Source organism: Chiloscyllium punctatum, chromosome 12 (assembly GCF_047496795.1).
Source record: "Chiloscyllium punctatum isolate Juve2018m chromosome 12, sChiPun1.3, whole genome shotgun sequence".
NCBI classification, from domain to species: Eukaryota; Metazoa; Chordata; class Chondrichthyes; order Orectolobiformes; family Hemiscylliidae; genus Chiloscyllium; species Chiloscyllium punctatum.
In genome coordinates, this window is record NC_092750.1 from 37,020,340 (window position 1) to 37,037,767 (window position 17,428).

Consider the following 17,428-nt stretch of genomic DNA (forward strand, 5'->3'; position numbering starts at 1 on the left):
CTCTGACCTGTTTTCATAGCCACAGTAAAGGACATTTGTGAGGTTGCTTTTAGAATACTGTATACAATTCTGAGCGCCCTTTTATGGCAAGAATGTTTATTAAACTTGAGAGGGTGCAGAAAAGATTTACAAAGATGTTGCTGGGACTGAATGTTTTGAGAAGATTTGTTGTTCAGGTTGAGGTTCTGGATGTAGGTTTACTCGCTGAGCTGGAAGGTTCATTTTCAGATGTTTCGTCACCCTACTAGGTAACATCTTCAGTGGGCCTCCAGGCAAAGCACTGCTGATGATTCCTGCTTTCTATTTAGATGTTTGCGTTTCTTTGGGTTGGTGATATCATTTTCTGTTCTTTTCCTCAGGGGTGGTAGATGGGGGCTGACTGAATATGTTTGGTGATAGAATTCTGGTTGGAATGCCGTGCTTCTAGGAATTCTCGTGCATGTCTTTGTTTGGCTTGTCCTAGGATGGATGTGTTGTCCCGGTCGAAATAGTGTCCTTCTTGATCTGTATATAAGGTTACTAGTGAGAGAGGATCATATCATTTCGTGGCTAGTTGATGTTCATGTATCCTGGTGGCTAGTTTTTTTTTTGAAGGTTTTGAACTATGAGGAGAAGCTGAATAGGCACAGGCATTGGAGACTGACTGGTGACCTTTATAGAAATTTATAAAATCATGAGGGACATGGATAAGATAAATAGCCAAGAGCTTTTTCCTCGGAAAGATATGTCCAAACTTTGACTCATAGGGTTCTGCTCAAAGGGAACAAGTTGCCAGAGGAAGTGGTGGACGTGGGTACAATTACAACATTTAAAAGAGATCCAGATGGGTACATGAATAGGAAGTATCTAGAGGGCTACAGGCCAAATGCTGGCAAATGGAAATAGGTCAGATTGGGATGTCTGGTTGGTGAGGATGAGTTAGACTGGACGGTTTGTTTCCATGTTGTATATGACCTGTCCAATTCAGTTTCTGGTCAATGGTAACATCAAGGATGTTGATAATGGGGTTTCACTGATTGTAATGCCATTGAATATTAAGGGACAATGGTCAGATTCTCTTTGAAATAGCATTTGTGTGTTGTAAAGATGACTTGTCACATGTTAGCCCAAATTTGGATGTTGTCCAAATCTTGTTCCATTTGAACATGGACTGCTTCAGTGTGTGAGGAATCCTGAATGGTGCTGAACACTGTGTAGTCATCGGCAAACTTCTGACCTTATGATGGAGGAAAAGTCATTGAAGTAGCTGAAGATGGTTGAATCAAGGACACTACCCTGAGGAATTACTTTACAAGCAGGCCGTTAAACTTTATTAGAGATCTGCAGTTAAAATGATTCAACAGACCCAATGCACAGAACCTTGTTAGGATCTGAGTGATGCAGACTATGGTGAGATTAGTGTCAGGATCTGACAAGGTGTCTGGTGAGGCCTGTCTTGATGTCAAGAGTATCCCTTTGCATTTTGTATGCATTTGTCAAGCCATGAGGTGACTTTCTCACTTAGCAGCAGTAAGTTGCAAATTGGGGGGATTAGAGCTTGTTAATCTTTATTAATGCTGCAACTCAGCTCATTAATATTTTGCTCCCTATCTTGGCAGTTGTGCAAAATAAGCTAGGTGTCGAGAATTCTCAATGTGGAAGTCAAAGCAGGAACCTGGCCGTTTCAATCCATAGCTGCCTGTAACCACCCTCCATGCTGCTTAGAAACAAATAGCATCTCAAAGCATGATCCATGACCACCAAATGCATGCATCGCTCACTTACAGACATTTTGCAACATCCACAGCCAGCAAGGTACCTCGCCGAACCATTTGCAGGCCGCCTAGGAAGCATAGCTGGGCGCATCAGCATCTAACATTAAAAGATCGCAACAAGAAAAATTTGCATGTACAGAGAGGCACCCAGCTTGCAGATTGGACCAGACTGCACCTCAAGGTTGCTGGCTTGCTCTCTCAGCACCTATCTATATGCTCATGGCACCCATGCCTTGCCATTCCATGCCCATTATTTGGTGCTTCAGGCAGAGCCAAAGGCGAAGACTACGAGCTATTATTGTTTTGTGCAGAGGCATAGAGAGGCTGCTTGATGATAAGAGGAAAATCGGATGTCTTGATGTACAATACACTGTAATGTCGATCTAACATGTACAGCATGTGTTAGCTGCCTGCACAGCAAACGCATTGCACATTTAATTAACCAAATAGCTCCATCAAAATCTGGGTAGGGGCTAGTCTTTAGTCCACACAAGAGGTGGCAACTGTTGGTCACAGAGTGCCTGTTAGTCAAGGGCAAAATCCACAAACAGTTCAGGAGCGTGGCAATGGTCACTCGATCACTTGGGACACTCATGGCCAAGGAATTTGTCTGATTGCCTTCCAGGGAGTGGGCAACAGTCCATTCTTTCGAGCCAGCATGAGCAATCAGTGGAATGCAATACAGTCAGTACAGAGCTGCAGAGATTGCTGTCAGCTCAGTCATCTCTACAGACTGCTCATCAAAGTGTGCCAGAGCTCTGGGGCTAATGTGATCCTGGAGATCTGTCTGTCATTCTTTAAGGAGGAAGCAAGCAGGCCTGTAATAGGGGAAGCACCTCCATAAGGGATTGTGGAGTCAGGCTTGATTGGGGTAACAGGCATTTGTGGAGATGGGATGGGAAGTGTAAATCACTTTGAAAGCTTTGCATCAATCAATCAACTGCACTGGGCATGGTAAGCTACAGGAGAGTGATTATTGTCAGTTAGGGCATTGAGCTGGAGGACGTTCCCCCTGAGAAAGACCAAGCTCAACTGCATCAGACATTGCAAGCCAGACAAGACCTGATTTCAGTAAAATAGAGCTGAATGCAGAAGACCATCGTGGACTGTCAAATAGTCATTGGTTATCATGCTGACATATAGTTTGCATTGTGGGGATGAACTTCAACCTATGCTCATTTTCTTTGACTTCATTTCCACTAGTTGTCAATAAATGCTTATGTTTGGACTTATGTAATGGCTTGTCTGTATGAGATGTTTTTCTACTGGACGATAACAAGATTTGGGTCAACTATGAGTTCAGAGAAACGGTGACTTAGGATGTTTAGAATGGGATGTGGTGAAGGACAGGTAGCCTGTGGGGCCTGATGGCGAAACAGTAACTAAAATGAGAAAATAGGCTTCTGTAGGTAAAGGAGTGTTGACATAAGCAGTGTGGCTTTGTGGCTGCCGTGCTTTTCCTTTGCCAGTGAGGGGCAATGCTAGATGTGAACACATTGCTGGGTGCACAACAACCTTTTAAAGATGGTGCGGGCACAAGGGATGCTCATCTTTCAGCATATATCCAGAAAACAGTGAGTTGATCTGGGAACAGCATGCAGGAATAGAACTGGACATGAGGGACTCTGTGGGGTGCGGTCAGTGATAAATGAGGTGCATTCACTAAGAAGCGGTGAAAAATGTTGCTGAGTCTCACGGTGAAAATTCCATACCTTTTACTCTTTGGCAACAAAATGTAAAATTCAGCCCAAGAAAACTGAAATGGCAGCATCTGCAAGCATGTTGTTTTATCAGAGATATAATGAATGACCAACAAGTAAATATCAGTTTGCATAAAAGTTGAAGTTGTTATTAATTTCAATTGAGCAAAGTGTATATTGCTGGCCACACCAGCGTTAATTTCAATTTCTAATACCATTAGTCTTTTCCAGGTAATTCCTAAAGCAAGCCATTCTTGCATCTCTTGACTAATTTGGGTTTCTTCACAGTTAGATTTTTTTTTAAAAGGTGTGCTAAAGCATGCACTTTCCCCATATTTTTCAAGAACAGTGTAAATCACTTTGAAAGCTTTGCATCAATTAACAGTTGAACATACTAAAGATGAAATCCGTCCACTGCTCACTTTTTCGTCAAATTTTGGGAAGATTTTATAACCTAAAACCTAAGCAAATATATATTAGATCAATAGGCTGCTGTGAATTAAAGTTTATCTGACTGACTGGCTTTGCTTTGATATGGTGGAGTAGAGGAACACACTTTACTAATGATGCTGTGTCATTCAATAATCAGATTTTTCCTGGAACTTTTCTGGGCGGCACGGTGGCACAGTGGTGCCTCACAGCACCAGAGACCTGGGTTCAATTCCTGCCTCAGGCGACTGACTGTGTGGGGTTTGCACATTCTCCCTGTGTCTGTGTGGGTTTCCTCCGGGTGCTCTGGTTTCTTCCACAGTCCAAAATATGCAGGTTAGGTGAATTGGCCATGCTAAATTGCTCGTAGTGTTAGGTGAAGGGGTAAATGTAGGAGAATGGGTCTGGGTGGGTTGCTCTTCAGAGGATTGGTGTGGACTTGTTGAGCTGAAGGGCCTGTTATCACACTGTAAATAATCTAATCTAATCTAATCTAAAAGTTGCATATACTTCTCGAAGATTAAGTCTTTCGTCATCCAAGTAACTTTGATTGGGAACTGATTTTTATATTTCAAGGATGGCTGGATGTGCTGCAGTAAAAGAATAATCTTAATATTTGATACATCATTATAGATATGCTAGCAAACGTAAAGCCCACAAAATTACAGGCAAGTGACAGTGTGGATATAAAACTGGCTAATGGACAAACATTAAACAGTAGTATAAAAATGAAGTACTGGGGTTGCTGAAAATTTGAGGTAAGAACAGAAGATGCTGGACAAACTCTTAGAGTCATATTCGGCTCTAATATAACCTGTATGAACTGATAGCTATTACAGAGATGTAGTTATGTGGAAACCAAAGCTGAATACTGATAGATAAGTGACATTCAGGAAGGGCAAGCAACTTGGAAAAGGTGATGGGACAGTTCTGTTAATTAAAGAATGCATTAATGCTCTAGTAAAGATTACGTTAGTTCTAAATTTCAAGGTATAGAACCAGTTTGAATGGAGCTAAGAAACAGTAAGGCACAAAACTTATGTGGGTGCTGTTTATAGACCACCAAGCAACAGATTTAATATAAATCAAATTAAAAGTGCATACAACAGGGATAATGCAGTAATCATGAGGATTTCAATTGACATAAAGCCTGGCTAAATATAATTTGTACCAATATTATGGCACTTGAGTTCCTGGAATGTATGCAATATAGTTTTCTATGCAAAACAATAAGGAACCAATTAGGGAATGTTCTACTTTAGATCTAGTATTGTGTGATGAGAAAGGGCTACTTAATAATCTTGTTCTAAAGCATTCTTTAGGAGAATGCGTTAGAATTTTGCATTGAATTACACCACTTTCAAACTTAATCAGAAACTAAGGCCTCACATTAAAACAAAGGAAACTATGAAGATTTAAGGAGAAAAAATTGTTAATTGAATGACAAGGCATCATAGTAAAGAGTGCTCCCCTATTCCTCTATATCCAAAACAAAGCAGCAGGATAATCTTCAATACGAAGCAGCCTAATGCTTTAATGAGACAATGTATGATGGATTGGGAAGCCAGGTTAAAAGGCATAACAGTAGGCAGGCATTGGCTAATATTTATAGAATAAATATATAGTTTAATACAACACATTCCTTTTAATGTAAAAAATTCTAGCAAAGAAAATATTCCAACTAACAAAAGAGATTAAATCAAATGAAGAGGCCCATAAAGTTGTCAAGAAGAATAAGCCTGAGAACTGGGACAATTGTGTAGTTAGGCAAAGGAGGACCAAGAAAAGGAAGGGAAAATAGAATGCGAGTGAACAAGCTGGAAACATAAAATGACTATAAAGGCTTCTATAGATATATAAGGAAAAGATTAACAAAAAAATGTGGATTCATTTCAAGTAGAGTTGGAAGAATTTCTAATGGGATGAAGGAAATGGCAGGGAAAGTAAAAGAATGCTTTGTCTCTGTCTTCACTGAGGACACTGAAAAGTACCCCGAAGTAATGGAAGGTATAAGGACTCCTGAAAAGGAAGAGCTGTAAAACATAGCTACTTGTAAAAATACAAAACTGGGGACATTAATGGCTGTTGCTGTAAAAAAAAAATCACCAAACTAGCTACATTCCAGCGTGACAAAAGAAGTGGCTATAGAGATAAGATGTGTTAGTGGTCATCATTCAGAATTCTACACTTGGGAATCATCTTGCAAATTAGACATTGGTCAGAAGGAAGGAAGTAACCTATTAGCCTAACGTCAGTTGTAGGGGGAAAATATATTCGAATCTATACTATAGGCACAAGCAAGATTCTGAGAGAAAAATGGTAGGATTGAACAGAATCAAAAAAGATTTATGAAAGGTGGATTATATTTGTCAGAGCTGTTAGAGTTATTTTTGAGGATAGAACTAGCAGAACAGAGAGCCGGTGAAAGTAATACATTTAGATTTTTAGAAGACTTTCAGTAAAGTCCCCTGTAAAGAGTTCAGTAAATGAAATGAGATTACATGGGATTGTAGGGGTGAAATATACTGGCATAGATTGAGAACTTGTTATATGACAAAACAGTCTGAATAAATGGGTGTCTTACAAGTTAACAGGTTGGAACCTGTGGGGTACCACGAGACTCAGTGTTTACGCCCCATCTTTTCACAACCTGTGTTGATGTTTTAGGATATGGAGATTAAATGTAGTATTTCCAGTTTTGCACAAACAATGTGAGAGTGTGAGTTTTGAAGGGTAGACAAAGATGCTTCAAGAGGACTTTAAGAGGCAAAGTGAGTGGGCAGATATTTGACAGTTGAAATACAATGTACAAAAGTGTGGGCCCATGATTGACTCTTTATTGCCTTCTGAAATGGCCTAGCAAGCTGCTCAGTTCCAAGAGTAATTAAGGATGGGTAACAAATGTTATCCATGCCAGTGAAGCCACAACCAATGAAAGAATAAAGCCAATAGCTTTGATAAGAAACAAAAAATGTAAACGATGGTGAAAGGATGGGAAATGCTCAATACCAAAGGACTTTTGATGTCCTTATTCATTAGTCATTGCAAGTTAACATACAAGTACAGCAAGTAATTAAGAAAACAATTGAAATGCTAGATTTTATTACGAGAGAATTTGAGTCTGGGAGTAAGGAGACTCAATCATTGAGTATATTGAAGACAGAGATTGTTAAATTTCTACTGTCATCAAGGGGTATGGGAATTGTGCAGAAACACAGTATTTTCAGTCATGATCTCATTGAATGGTAGAGTAGCCACATAGGGCTGGATGACCCTCCACCCCCGCTATTTCTTAAGTTGTAATGCAAGTTTAACTCTCTTTTTCCATCCGATGCTGCCAGCATGCTGAGCTTTTCCAGCACTTTCTGTATTTATTTAAGTGTGTTCTCCAACAATCCGTGTTTAATCCTGTGTTTTTTTTTGATGCAAGTGTTTTGTGCTTAGGTTTACAGGACATCATTTCAAAGTTTGCAGATATTGCCAAACTCAGGAATGGTGCAAACAATAAGGAATATGTTACAGATTTGAAGTGATCTTTCTGTTCACACCCCTTTACAATTGTGGCATTTACTTTACATTGCCTGTCTTTTCTCCTTCTAAAGTATATCATTTAACACTTCTCTGAATTAAATTTCCTCTGCTGTAAGTCTGTTGATAGGATTACATGAAGAAGGAGATTGCTCATGTGAAGTATGAAAACTGGTACAGACCAGATGAACCTTATGCCTTTATTTTGCTATATGTTCCATGTAATTAATCTTTGTAAATTCTTTTCTCTATTCAGTGTTACAATTGTCTGACCATTTTTTCTCTGAGCATTCCACCTAATGGTCATCTTGCTAAATAAACAAAAATGGTTTATGCATTTTCATGAGTTTAAGCATTGCTTGGCCAGATTCAAAAGTAACTGTCAATGATGGACATGCTGAGAAAGTGCCATAGTCTGTGTGTTAAAGTAGATCTAGTTTTTCAATCATTGGAGACAAGCAATTGAACATTGCATTCTATTATGTATAATTGAACTGGAAACATTGTTAAGACTACTTCTGTGTTTTAAACTCTGGCTTGAATGCATCTTTGAAAAAGAAAGATAGTAAATCTAACACTATATATAAAATGGTTGTCACTTGTCACATAACATAAAATTAAAAGTAACAAATTAATCTTATTCACCATGGGTGACTTCAATCTTCATTTAGATTGGGAATATCAAATTGGCAGAGGTAATAACAAGAAAGAATTTATCGAATATATCAGGACCAGTGTGTTTTGATTCTAACCAGGGATCAGGCTTATTTGGATCTGGTAATATGTGATGAATCAGGTTTAATGTATGATTTTAGAATAAAAGATACCCTAAGAAACAGTTATTATAACAGGATAGAATTTTGCATTCAGTTTAAGAAATTTGCCTTAGAAACACTGTGCTAAACTTTTAAGGGTGATTACAAAGAAAGAAGGGCAGTTTGTCAAGTAGACAGGGAAAGGAGTTCAGCAGTAAACCCGGTTGAGGAATAATGGCAGACATTTCAGAAAATAGTTAATGATGCACAAAAAAATATATATTTGAGTGAGAAAGCAAGTTTTTAGGAAGGGGATATACCACTCATAGTTAACCAAGGAAGTTAAACAGAGTATAAGTTGTAGGGGACAAAAAATGATAAGCCAGAGGATTGGGGAAGTTTTTAAAACCAATTAAAGATGATCTTTAAGTAATAAAGTGGAGAAGGTAAATTAGCAAGCACTTTTCAGATACATGTTAAGGAAGAGAGGCCATAGTGTACGTAGACCCCTTAGTAAATGAGACTGTGGAAATAATAACTTGGAACCAGGAAATGGCCTAAGAGTTGAATAAATTGTAAATAATCAAGGGAAATACCGCAATAACTATCACTCGGAAAAAATAGAACTCTGGGAAACTGATGGGGCTGAAAAACTGATAAGTCTCTTGAACCTGATGGGTTGCATCCAGGAATATTAAAGATAGTAGCTGCAGAGTTAGTGGATGTTCTGGTAGTAATCTTTCAAGAATCCTTAGATTCTAGAACCATCTGAAGTGATTGGAAAACTGCCAATGCAACCAATTTAATCAAAAAGAGGTTGAGAATAAAACTGGTAACTATAGGCAAATTAGCTTAACATCTGACATTGGGAAAATGTTAAGAGTCCATTATAAAAGATGTAATAACAGAGCATTTAGAAATTTATAACATAATCAAGCAAAGTCTCAGCATGGTTTCAGAGGGAAAAATTATGCCTAACAAATTTATAGAATTCTTTGAGGAGGTAGCAAGTAGTATAAATAAAGATGATAAATAAAGATAACTAAAAATAAAGTTGATGTAATATTTTTGAGTTTCCAACAAGGTATCACAAGGCCATGAATAAAATAAGAGCCTTTGGTGTTGGGGCTACACTTATTAGTCTCCATAGAGGGCTGTACCATTCCCTGAGAGAAAACCATCCCATTATCTCTGCCTTAAATGGGCAAATCCTTACTCTGAGATTATGTCCTCTGGTCCTAAAATCTGCCATACGCAGCCACTCCGCACCTATCCTGTCAAGCTCTCCAAGAATCTATGCTTTAATAATGTCTCCACTCATTCTTCTAAATTGCAACGTGTATGGGACCAACTAATTCAATTCCTCCTCATAAGAAATCATTCCATTCCTGGAATCAACTTAGTAAACCTTCTCAACTAATGCCAGTATATTTCTCCTGAGAGAAGGGGACCAAAACTATGCAATCTTTCAGCTGTGGTCTGATGAGTGCCTTGTATAAATTTAGCAAGACTTCCCTGTATTTGTTTTCCATTCCCTTTGAAATAAAGGCCAACATCCTATTTCATTTCCCTATTACCTGCAGAACTTGGATGCTAGCCTTTTGTGATTCATGCCCCACATGTCAGCTCTTCTATTCTTCATGCCAAAGTGCAAAACTTTACCTTTTACTCTGAGTAGGATCAAAAAAGTTATTTTCTGTATAATCAAGCTAAATATATTCTTCTGGTTTAGTGCAAAACTTTAAAGATTTGTATAATACTGACATTTTCCTTTTATTTTACAGCCACTCTTATAGCAGAGGACCATCATACCAAAGGCTCAGAAGAAGCAAAGCTATTGAAAGGTTCAGTATATTTCATATATTTCAGTTATCATAGAGAATTTTTTTAAGCGATAATAGAAATTTTATGCTAAACTGAATCAAGTTCACTTGACTGTTTTCTCCCCATTCCCTTGTCCTGGAATGGAAAGGATTTACCTGTTATAATCTGATTATTTTCTTGACTTGAGGTTTTTATTGGGTTCAATGCTAGCGGAATCCAGGATTCTAGATTTTCATACTTTCATAGTAAGGTCATAAGAAATAGAAACAGGAGTAAGCTGTCTGTCTCGTGAGCCTCCTTTGTCATTCAGTAAGGTCATGGCAGATCTGAAACTCCTCACATCCACTTTCCTGCCCTTCCCCATATACCCTTGATTCTCCTACTGATTAAGAATCTATCCATCTCAACCTGAAAAAAAAGAATTCTGCCCCACTGTCCTCTGTGGCAAAGAATTCCAAAGATTCACATCCTCTGAAAAAAAGAAATTCCTCTTCAGCGCAGACTTAAATCTTAAACCCTTAATTCTGAGAAAATGCCATCTGGTCTTAGTCTGTCTCATAAGGAGAAAAAATCCTTTCAGCATTTGCCCTGTCAAGTCTCTTAAGAGTCCTATGTGTTTCAATGAGTTCACCTCTCATTCTTCTAATTCCAATTAGTAGAGCCCCAACCAATTTAACTTTTGCTCACAAGCCAATCCTTCCATGCTGAGATCATTCTAGCAAACCTTCTGTGCACTCTCTCCAATGAAATAATGTCTTCCTTTGAGCTGTTCACGGCACTCCAGATCTGATCTCACCTTGAACAGCTGCAGTAAGACTTCCCTACTCTTTTACTCCAATCCCTTTGAAATGAGGGCCAGCAATTCACTAGCCACCTTGAATATCTGCTGCACCTGTGTGCTAGCCTTATTTGTTTTGTGCTCAAGTTCCTTTGTGTTGCAACTTTCTGCAACTTTTCCCTATTTAAACAATACTGTTCTTTTGTGCTCCGTTCCAAAATGAATATCTTCACATCTTCCAACATTATACTGCATTTGTCAACCTTTCGACCATTTGTTTAACCTATCAATATCTCTGTAAGCTATTTGTATCTATCTCGCAACCTACCTTTCCTCCTATTTTTGTGCTGTCTGCAATTTAGGCCACAGTACGTTCGCTTCCTCCCATCAAGTCAGTAATATGTTATAAACAGTTGTAGTCCCAGCCCTGATCCCTGTGGAACCCCATTGTTCACAGGTTGCTAACCTGAGAAAGAACTCCTTATCCCCATTCACTTTTTCCTGATTCATATCTTGTCTTGAAATCCACTTACTGCTACCACTTTTTCTGTGATCATTATTTATATTCAGAATTCCTGGTACATAGCACACAAATAAAGTTGTTGATGCACAAAATTAAAATTTGATTTCTCTGTTAGAAGGTATGACTGTACTGGTAAGGAAATGTGGTAGGAAACGGTGTGTGAAATAAAATGTACTAATTACATTTAGAGCTCAGTTAAGTATTTGTCATCTAACTATGAATGCAAATTTAATTTGAGAATTTATGAAGTCCTTTATTTGTCTGTGCAATTAAGAGAAACACAAACAATTGTAAAATGGTTGAGCTTAGAAGAAGCTAAAGTTAGTTCCATTTCCCTGCTCTTTACCTACAGCCCTATAACTCTGTCTTTAAAATATTTTAGTTGTGAAACTCCTATCAAACATTACTAATTAAAATAGTACATTCAAGATCTCAGTAACACGCTCTCAATACTTTATAAATATTATCTGAGGCTGTTTTGCCTATCACCTTCAATTTGTGTGTTGCGATTACTGAACTTTCTGTCACTTGAAGCAAGTTGAAGTACAGATTAGTCATAATTTAAAACAATTTCAGAGCAGATTGAATGCACTGTTGCTTGCATTCCTAAATTTATACTGAGATGAGAAGAAATTTCTGCACTAAGAAATCTACTGAACTGTACTATTCTGGGTAAACTTTAAATGTACTGACATTATTGTGATATCATTGTTACTTTCTATCCTTTTCTGTGAAAATATGTCATTACGATTGAGTGTTGAAATAGCCATACAGAGAGTTTAAACTGGCAAGTTATTCTGTGCACTCAACAAGAAATCTATTCCATGTGTGAACTTAATTTTATAATCATTAATCTCTGCTAGTACGTGCTCATTTAGGTCAGTCTTATACAAAATGTTCGTCACATAACCAATAGGCCATAGAAATGTGGTGACTTGACCCTGTTCATTTCTAGAACCATACAATACTGAATTATTTGCAATGTTACTATAAATACTCTGTAAAACTTGGGAAGCATTTTAGGAATCACTTTTGCTTTGGGAATGCTCATACAGTTGAGTGGTAGTATAGAGATTAATGAAAGCAAAAACTGCATGGCTGAATTATTGAAATATTTGTTTGGAAAGCACCAGGATCACATACCCTAATAACAGCAAAAGGGAAATTAGATTTTAATGAGTTTCTTTCATTTAAATCATGTATTGTTTGTCTATGAAGTATTTTTCTCCAATATGACTTCTCTTTCATCTATGCAGCTTAGGTTTATTATTATCTTTAATGTAAGAAATTCTGGTATCAGCACTGAGCTGTAAATTTGCAACAAAGGGTGGTGATGTAGTTGTGGATGAGTTATAGTTTATACAGGCTCAGTTTAGTAGGTCAGAAACAAGGGGTTGGAAATGTTTCTGAGGAATAGCAAACCACAAGATATTGTTCATGATTTGAATTGGGCCACCTAATTACTGTGAGACCGGAGAAATCTGATTGAAAATACAGGTAATCTAAACTGGCAGTTTATTCTGTGAACTCAATAAGAAACCTGTTCCATATATAAATTTAATTTTATAGTTATTAATATGCCAGTAAATGCTTATTTAGGCCAATCTAGTCCAGTATACTCTTAGCATAACTTATAGGCTACAGACATGTGTATTGATACTGATGTTTTTAGAAGCATAAAATGCCAAATTGTTTTCTAACTGTGACCTTCAGGTGAGTGTCACTCACTAGACTGCCATTTATCATCTATCCCTAATTGAGCAAAAAAGACTCTATCATGTTGCTGTTAGACACAATTCCTATACAGGTCGTTCCACTATAACACATGTTGCGTTAACACGATTGATGAATTGGGGACACTGTTTCTAAAGCATGTATTGGTTATAATGTGATTCGGCCCCATTAGTTTAGATGATGCTGCTATTACACGATTTTCTTATAACACGGGATTGCACGAGAACAGCACTACCGTGTTATACCAGAACTGACTCTATCAGTCACTATGTGATTATGTTTATCAGAAATAAAACCAAAAATGCTGGAAATACTCAGCAGGTCAAGCAGCATCTGTTGAAAACAATCTGATAGAGTCATCAAGCAGACCTGTTAGCTCTGCTTCTTTTTCCATAGATGTCGCCTGACCTGAATATTTCCAGCTTTTTCTGTTCTTGTTTCCAATTTTTAGCATCTGCAGTATTTTATCTTTGTATTTCTGCTTATGGTTTCAGTTTTGTTGTCAGGATGCTAGCAATCTGGAAGTCATTTACTCAATTTAACAAAAATATGGTTTGCCATTTGTTGTCATCCCTGTCCTCCTTCCATTTAAATGCCATTTAGTGGCAATGCACTTAGATCTGTGGGGCTTTCGTGGTATTCAGAAGGATAATGGTCCAATTGCTCTTGAAATTTTCTTGAGGAATCTAGTGACATAGGGTGTTAACCTTTTAGCTAGTAGGTTTGCAAACTAATTAAGTGCTTAAGTGATAGTGCAACAACACCAGAAAGTGTTCAGCTTTCATCCTAATAAATTTATTGAAACAAGCAGTTTAAATCAATATAGATCAATTCTAAAGGAAGAGATTACAGAAGGTTTATTAAATGTCCAAATCCTTTGGTCCAAAATGACAGGGCGTATAAAAGGCAGGAGTCAGCGCAGAAGCCAAGAGTTGAGATGGTTGATTCCTTCCCCTCTTCTTGTCCAAATGAAAAACTGTTTACTCTTGAAAAGGTTCTATTTATATGAGCTCGGTGTTAGAAACAGAATACTTCAGTTGATCATCACCACCCTTTGAGAGTATGTACAGCAGTCTTGCATTGTGTCAGAATAAGGAGTACAGCTTCAATAGGGTTTTGTAATCCATCTGTTTCAGTGAGTCATGATTGCAGATGTTTTAAATACTATTTGCAAAACATGTGCTTTGTTTTATTAATATTGCATATCTTTTGTATTTGTGTCAAAATGGCAACCTGATCACTATAATTTTGCAAAACTTTGAAATTCTTCTGGACAACATTGATTCAGGAGTTACTTAGTGGATTATAAGTCACCCAAGTTTTCTCAGTTCTATTTTATGTTTTAAAAAATCAAATGATCGATCATTTGAACAAAGCAAATAATTCAGTTTTTGAAGCAGCACTTAAATCATAACAAGTCCAGTTGTGAAAGTGGACAGTAGCATGTGTTTGTTTACAGAAAGGGTTATGTTTAGTCTAGAACTATAAGATCAAAACATGGTAAATTCATAATTAATGTAGTAAAGAAGAAATGGATAAACATATGCGAATAGGGATTGAAAGAGTTGAAGACAGATGTTGAAAGCTTTTTAAACAATGCTTTCATAGTTGCACCACTCATCGGTAAAGCTTTCTATTCATATTGCATGTGCTGAAAGAAAGGCAACAAAAATCAGCCCAGAGATTCAGTGTTAGTTTTTGTGTAAATTATGATTTATAAAAAGTTGTATGATGCTTATGAAAAGCTATGCAAAGAATTTTAAGAAATTTATACCTAATTTAAAATTACAACATTCAAGAAATAATAAAACAATTTATAAAGCATTGTCTCTCTTCGATGGCCAAATATGAAAACACTGGTAAGCACAGCTAACTTTGAAGAATTCACCGATTAGTAAGGAAATGACCTTATCCCCTCCAAAAAAAGCATGAACTATTTTAGCCAAGCAGCTGTGTCCTGAGTTGAAGCTTCAGCTTGATTACATGACCATTTGTGGAATATAATAGAAGCTGCCAAACCTTTGAGAACATTTGGGAGTTCCCATGTGCAATATTCTTAAATATAGCTATTTTAATGAGAAATTCTATCTGTTGTTTTAAATATTTTAGGAAATGGATAGTTTAATTCTGTATATTTAAATTTGCTACCAATTGTCAACTTTGAAAGAAAAACTAATGATGTGGTGTTAAACAGTGAAGTTATTGTGCACCCCCATGTTTATAGTGGGATCTTCTGTCTCCTCAGAAAATCAACTGGAAGCAAAGGAATCTGATATGTCTGACACACTTAGCCCAAGTAAGGACAGGAGCAGTGAAGACACTACAGGTAATTTAATAGGATTATTCAATGAAACTGCAAAGGTACCTTTGCTGCTAAAGACTGCCACATTTTTTAAAAAATTTAAATTTATTATAATTTAAATTTCTAATGTGCATGTTTTTTAAATTGTATTGTGTCATATTCTGAGATTTTTAAAATAGAATTCTATCAAACAGATTTAGAAAGACACCTTACATTGTGCGCATATATGTACACCAAAATTAAAATGAAGTATCTCTATTGTTTCCATTATTGCTGAAGTTTTACTATGCTTCTTTTCACTTCAGTGGAATTGGAATTCATTTAGCTTACTCGTGTTAGAAAATAGGTCAATAACTAACATAGTTAAATTTGGACAGGGCATGTCTTTCAGTTAGGTTCCACCTGCTTTTAAATGTTTGCTTATTTGGATTATTGGTAAGATTTGGCAGTAATCCCTTTCTGTACAGAAAGTGTCACTAATTATTTACAGTACCTTAAACGTCAAACTCTTTATATTCTGTAAAATTATGGAAATATGCATTTGTATGATGGCTTTGTATAATGCATAGTCAATTCTAAAATGTTTCAGTTATTAAATACAAACTCAAATTGCAACAAATTTTAGTTTTGTCAAACAATTTCCTTCTGTTTTGTTCTTTCTAAATCTATAAACTTAATAAAGCTGTCAAAGCATTACATAGCTCATTGCCAAATATGTATTCAAAATTAACAATACATAGCTTTCAGAACCTTGCATATTGCTTAAAATTTGTTGTTGTGCATGCTTTCGACATGGGCAAGTGTAGTTATTAATGTTGCTATATATCTTATCCACTCATTAGATCACATATGGTTTTACTGTGACATATGGTTCTTTCAAGAGGTTCTGATGGCATGTAAGAAATGATGTACCGTCTCAGTTACTGCGTAAGCTTAAACTCCTATTTTTAAATTAAAAACAGATTACCAAATGGATGAACAGGAGTTGAATGAATCTTTAACTAAAGTTTCATTATTAAAAGGTAATTTTTTGTTTTCCATTTTTCTAATGTATTTTATGTTAGTCTTAACTGGAATGTAAAACATTCTAGAAGTGGCTCTTTGTCTTGAATACTTTGGTAGTTATCACTGATAAATCATCACTTCATTTTCTTAATGGAACATAGTTTTACATTGTTTCCTTTAAGTTGGCCTTTAGCATTTCTATAGATAAATTATCTTAATGAGTAATGTTCACACAGCAGAAGTTTGCATTTTCAATGATTAAGTTTTATTCATGGATAAAGATTTTAATTTTAGGAATTAAGTTAATATGTTCTCCCTCAAAAAAAATTCTGAACACTGATATCAAGTGAAGGTTATCCCATTGTCCTCCTTACACCATTATGCATATTTGATACACCAGTAAATAGATCCAAAACTCATTTCATACTACTTCCCTATAGAATTGTATGTGCAAAAGGCAATAATTAATGTGTATTCAAACTATTCTGCATCTTTACCTGCTTTTAGTTCCAGTTCCAACACTTCAAAAAACATTTAGTGTTCAGAATAAGAGTTGTCATATTGTGAAGTTTAATTCATTTATTGCACCATCAGACACAACTTTGTTTTCTGTTCAGGACAATATTTGATTTTCAAAAATGTTTATAATCTGACTTATAAACATGATTTTTCGAAAAGACCTTGATTGCAACAGAATATGGAATATTAGGTGAAATGTTACCTTCATTGGAATACAATTAAATGCTTTCGCAGACTGAAACAGCCCTACTAGTACAAATGAGCAGTATTATTATTTGCGATGGACAATGTGTTTTATAATTGTCATTGGAGATTGGAGGAAAGCCACCTGTGATTATTTCTGGCCAGTTAAAGCTCAACCAGTGATAGAAGGCTGCTTGCTTTCTGACTATATATGGACTTCTACTGTGCAGTTCATTTGTTTAACCATTTCCTTTTATAACCTTTTTAATGCATGATCATCCTATAACTATTTGACTGTTAATGATATATTTAAGCATATTTTGCTCGTACTGTGCATATAAATTTTCAAGTCTAGCTGTTACATTTATGCTTTCAAGAGGATTATATGATTTGA

General features: G+C 36.5%; 1 protein-coding gene across 30 annotated transcripts in view; it reads left to right on the forward strand.

Annotated features, from left to right (window-relative positions):
* The window catches only part of slmapa (sarcolemma associated protein a), a 269,091-nt gene that overhangs the window by 180,112 nt on the left and 71,551 nt on the right, over nucleotides 1–17,428 (forward strand). For 18 of the 30 annotated variants that reach the window (XM_072582350.1, XM_072582348.1, XM_072582347.1 and 15 more), the window contains 3 exons: nucleotides 9,951–10,010; nucleotides 15,250–15,351; nucleotides 16,290–16,349. In XM_072582350.1, the coding sequence (XP_072438451.1) occupies nucleotides 9,951–10,010; nucleotides 15,250–15,351; nucleotides 16,290–16,349 (222 nt within the window). The remainder of the gene's footprint in view (nucleotides 1–9,950; nucleotides 10,011–15,249; nucleotides 15,352–16,289; nucleotides 16,350–17,428) is intronic. The other 12 variants (XM_072582351.1, XM_072582360.1, XM_072582352.1 and 9 more) reach the window with 1 other exon arrangement.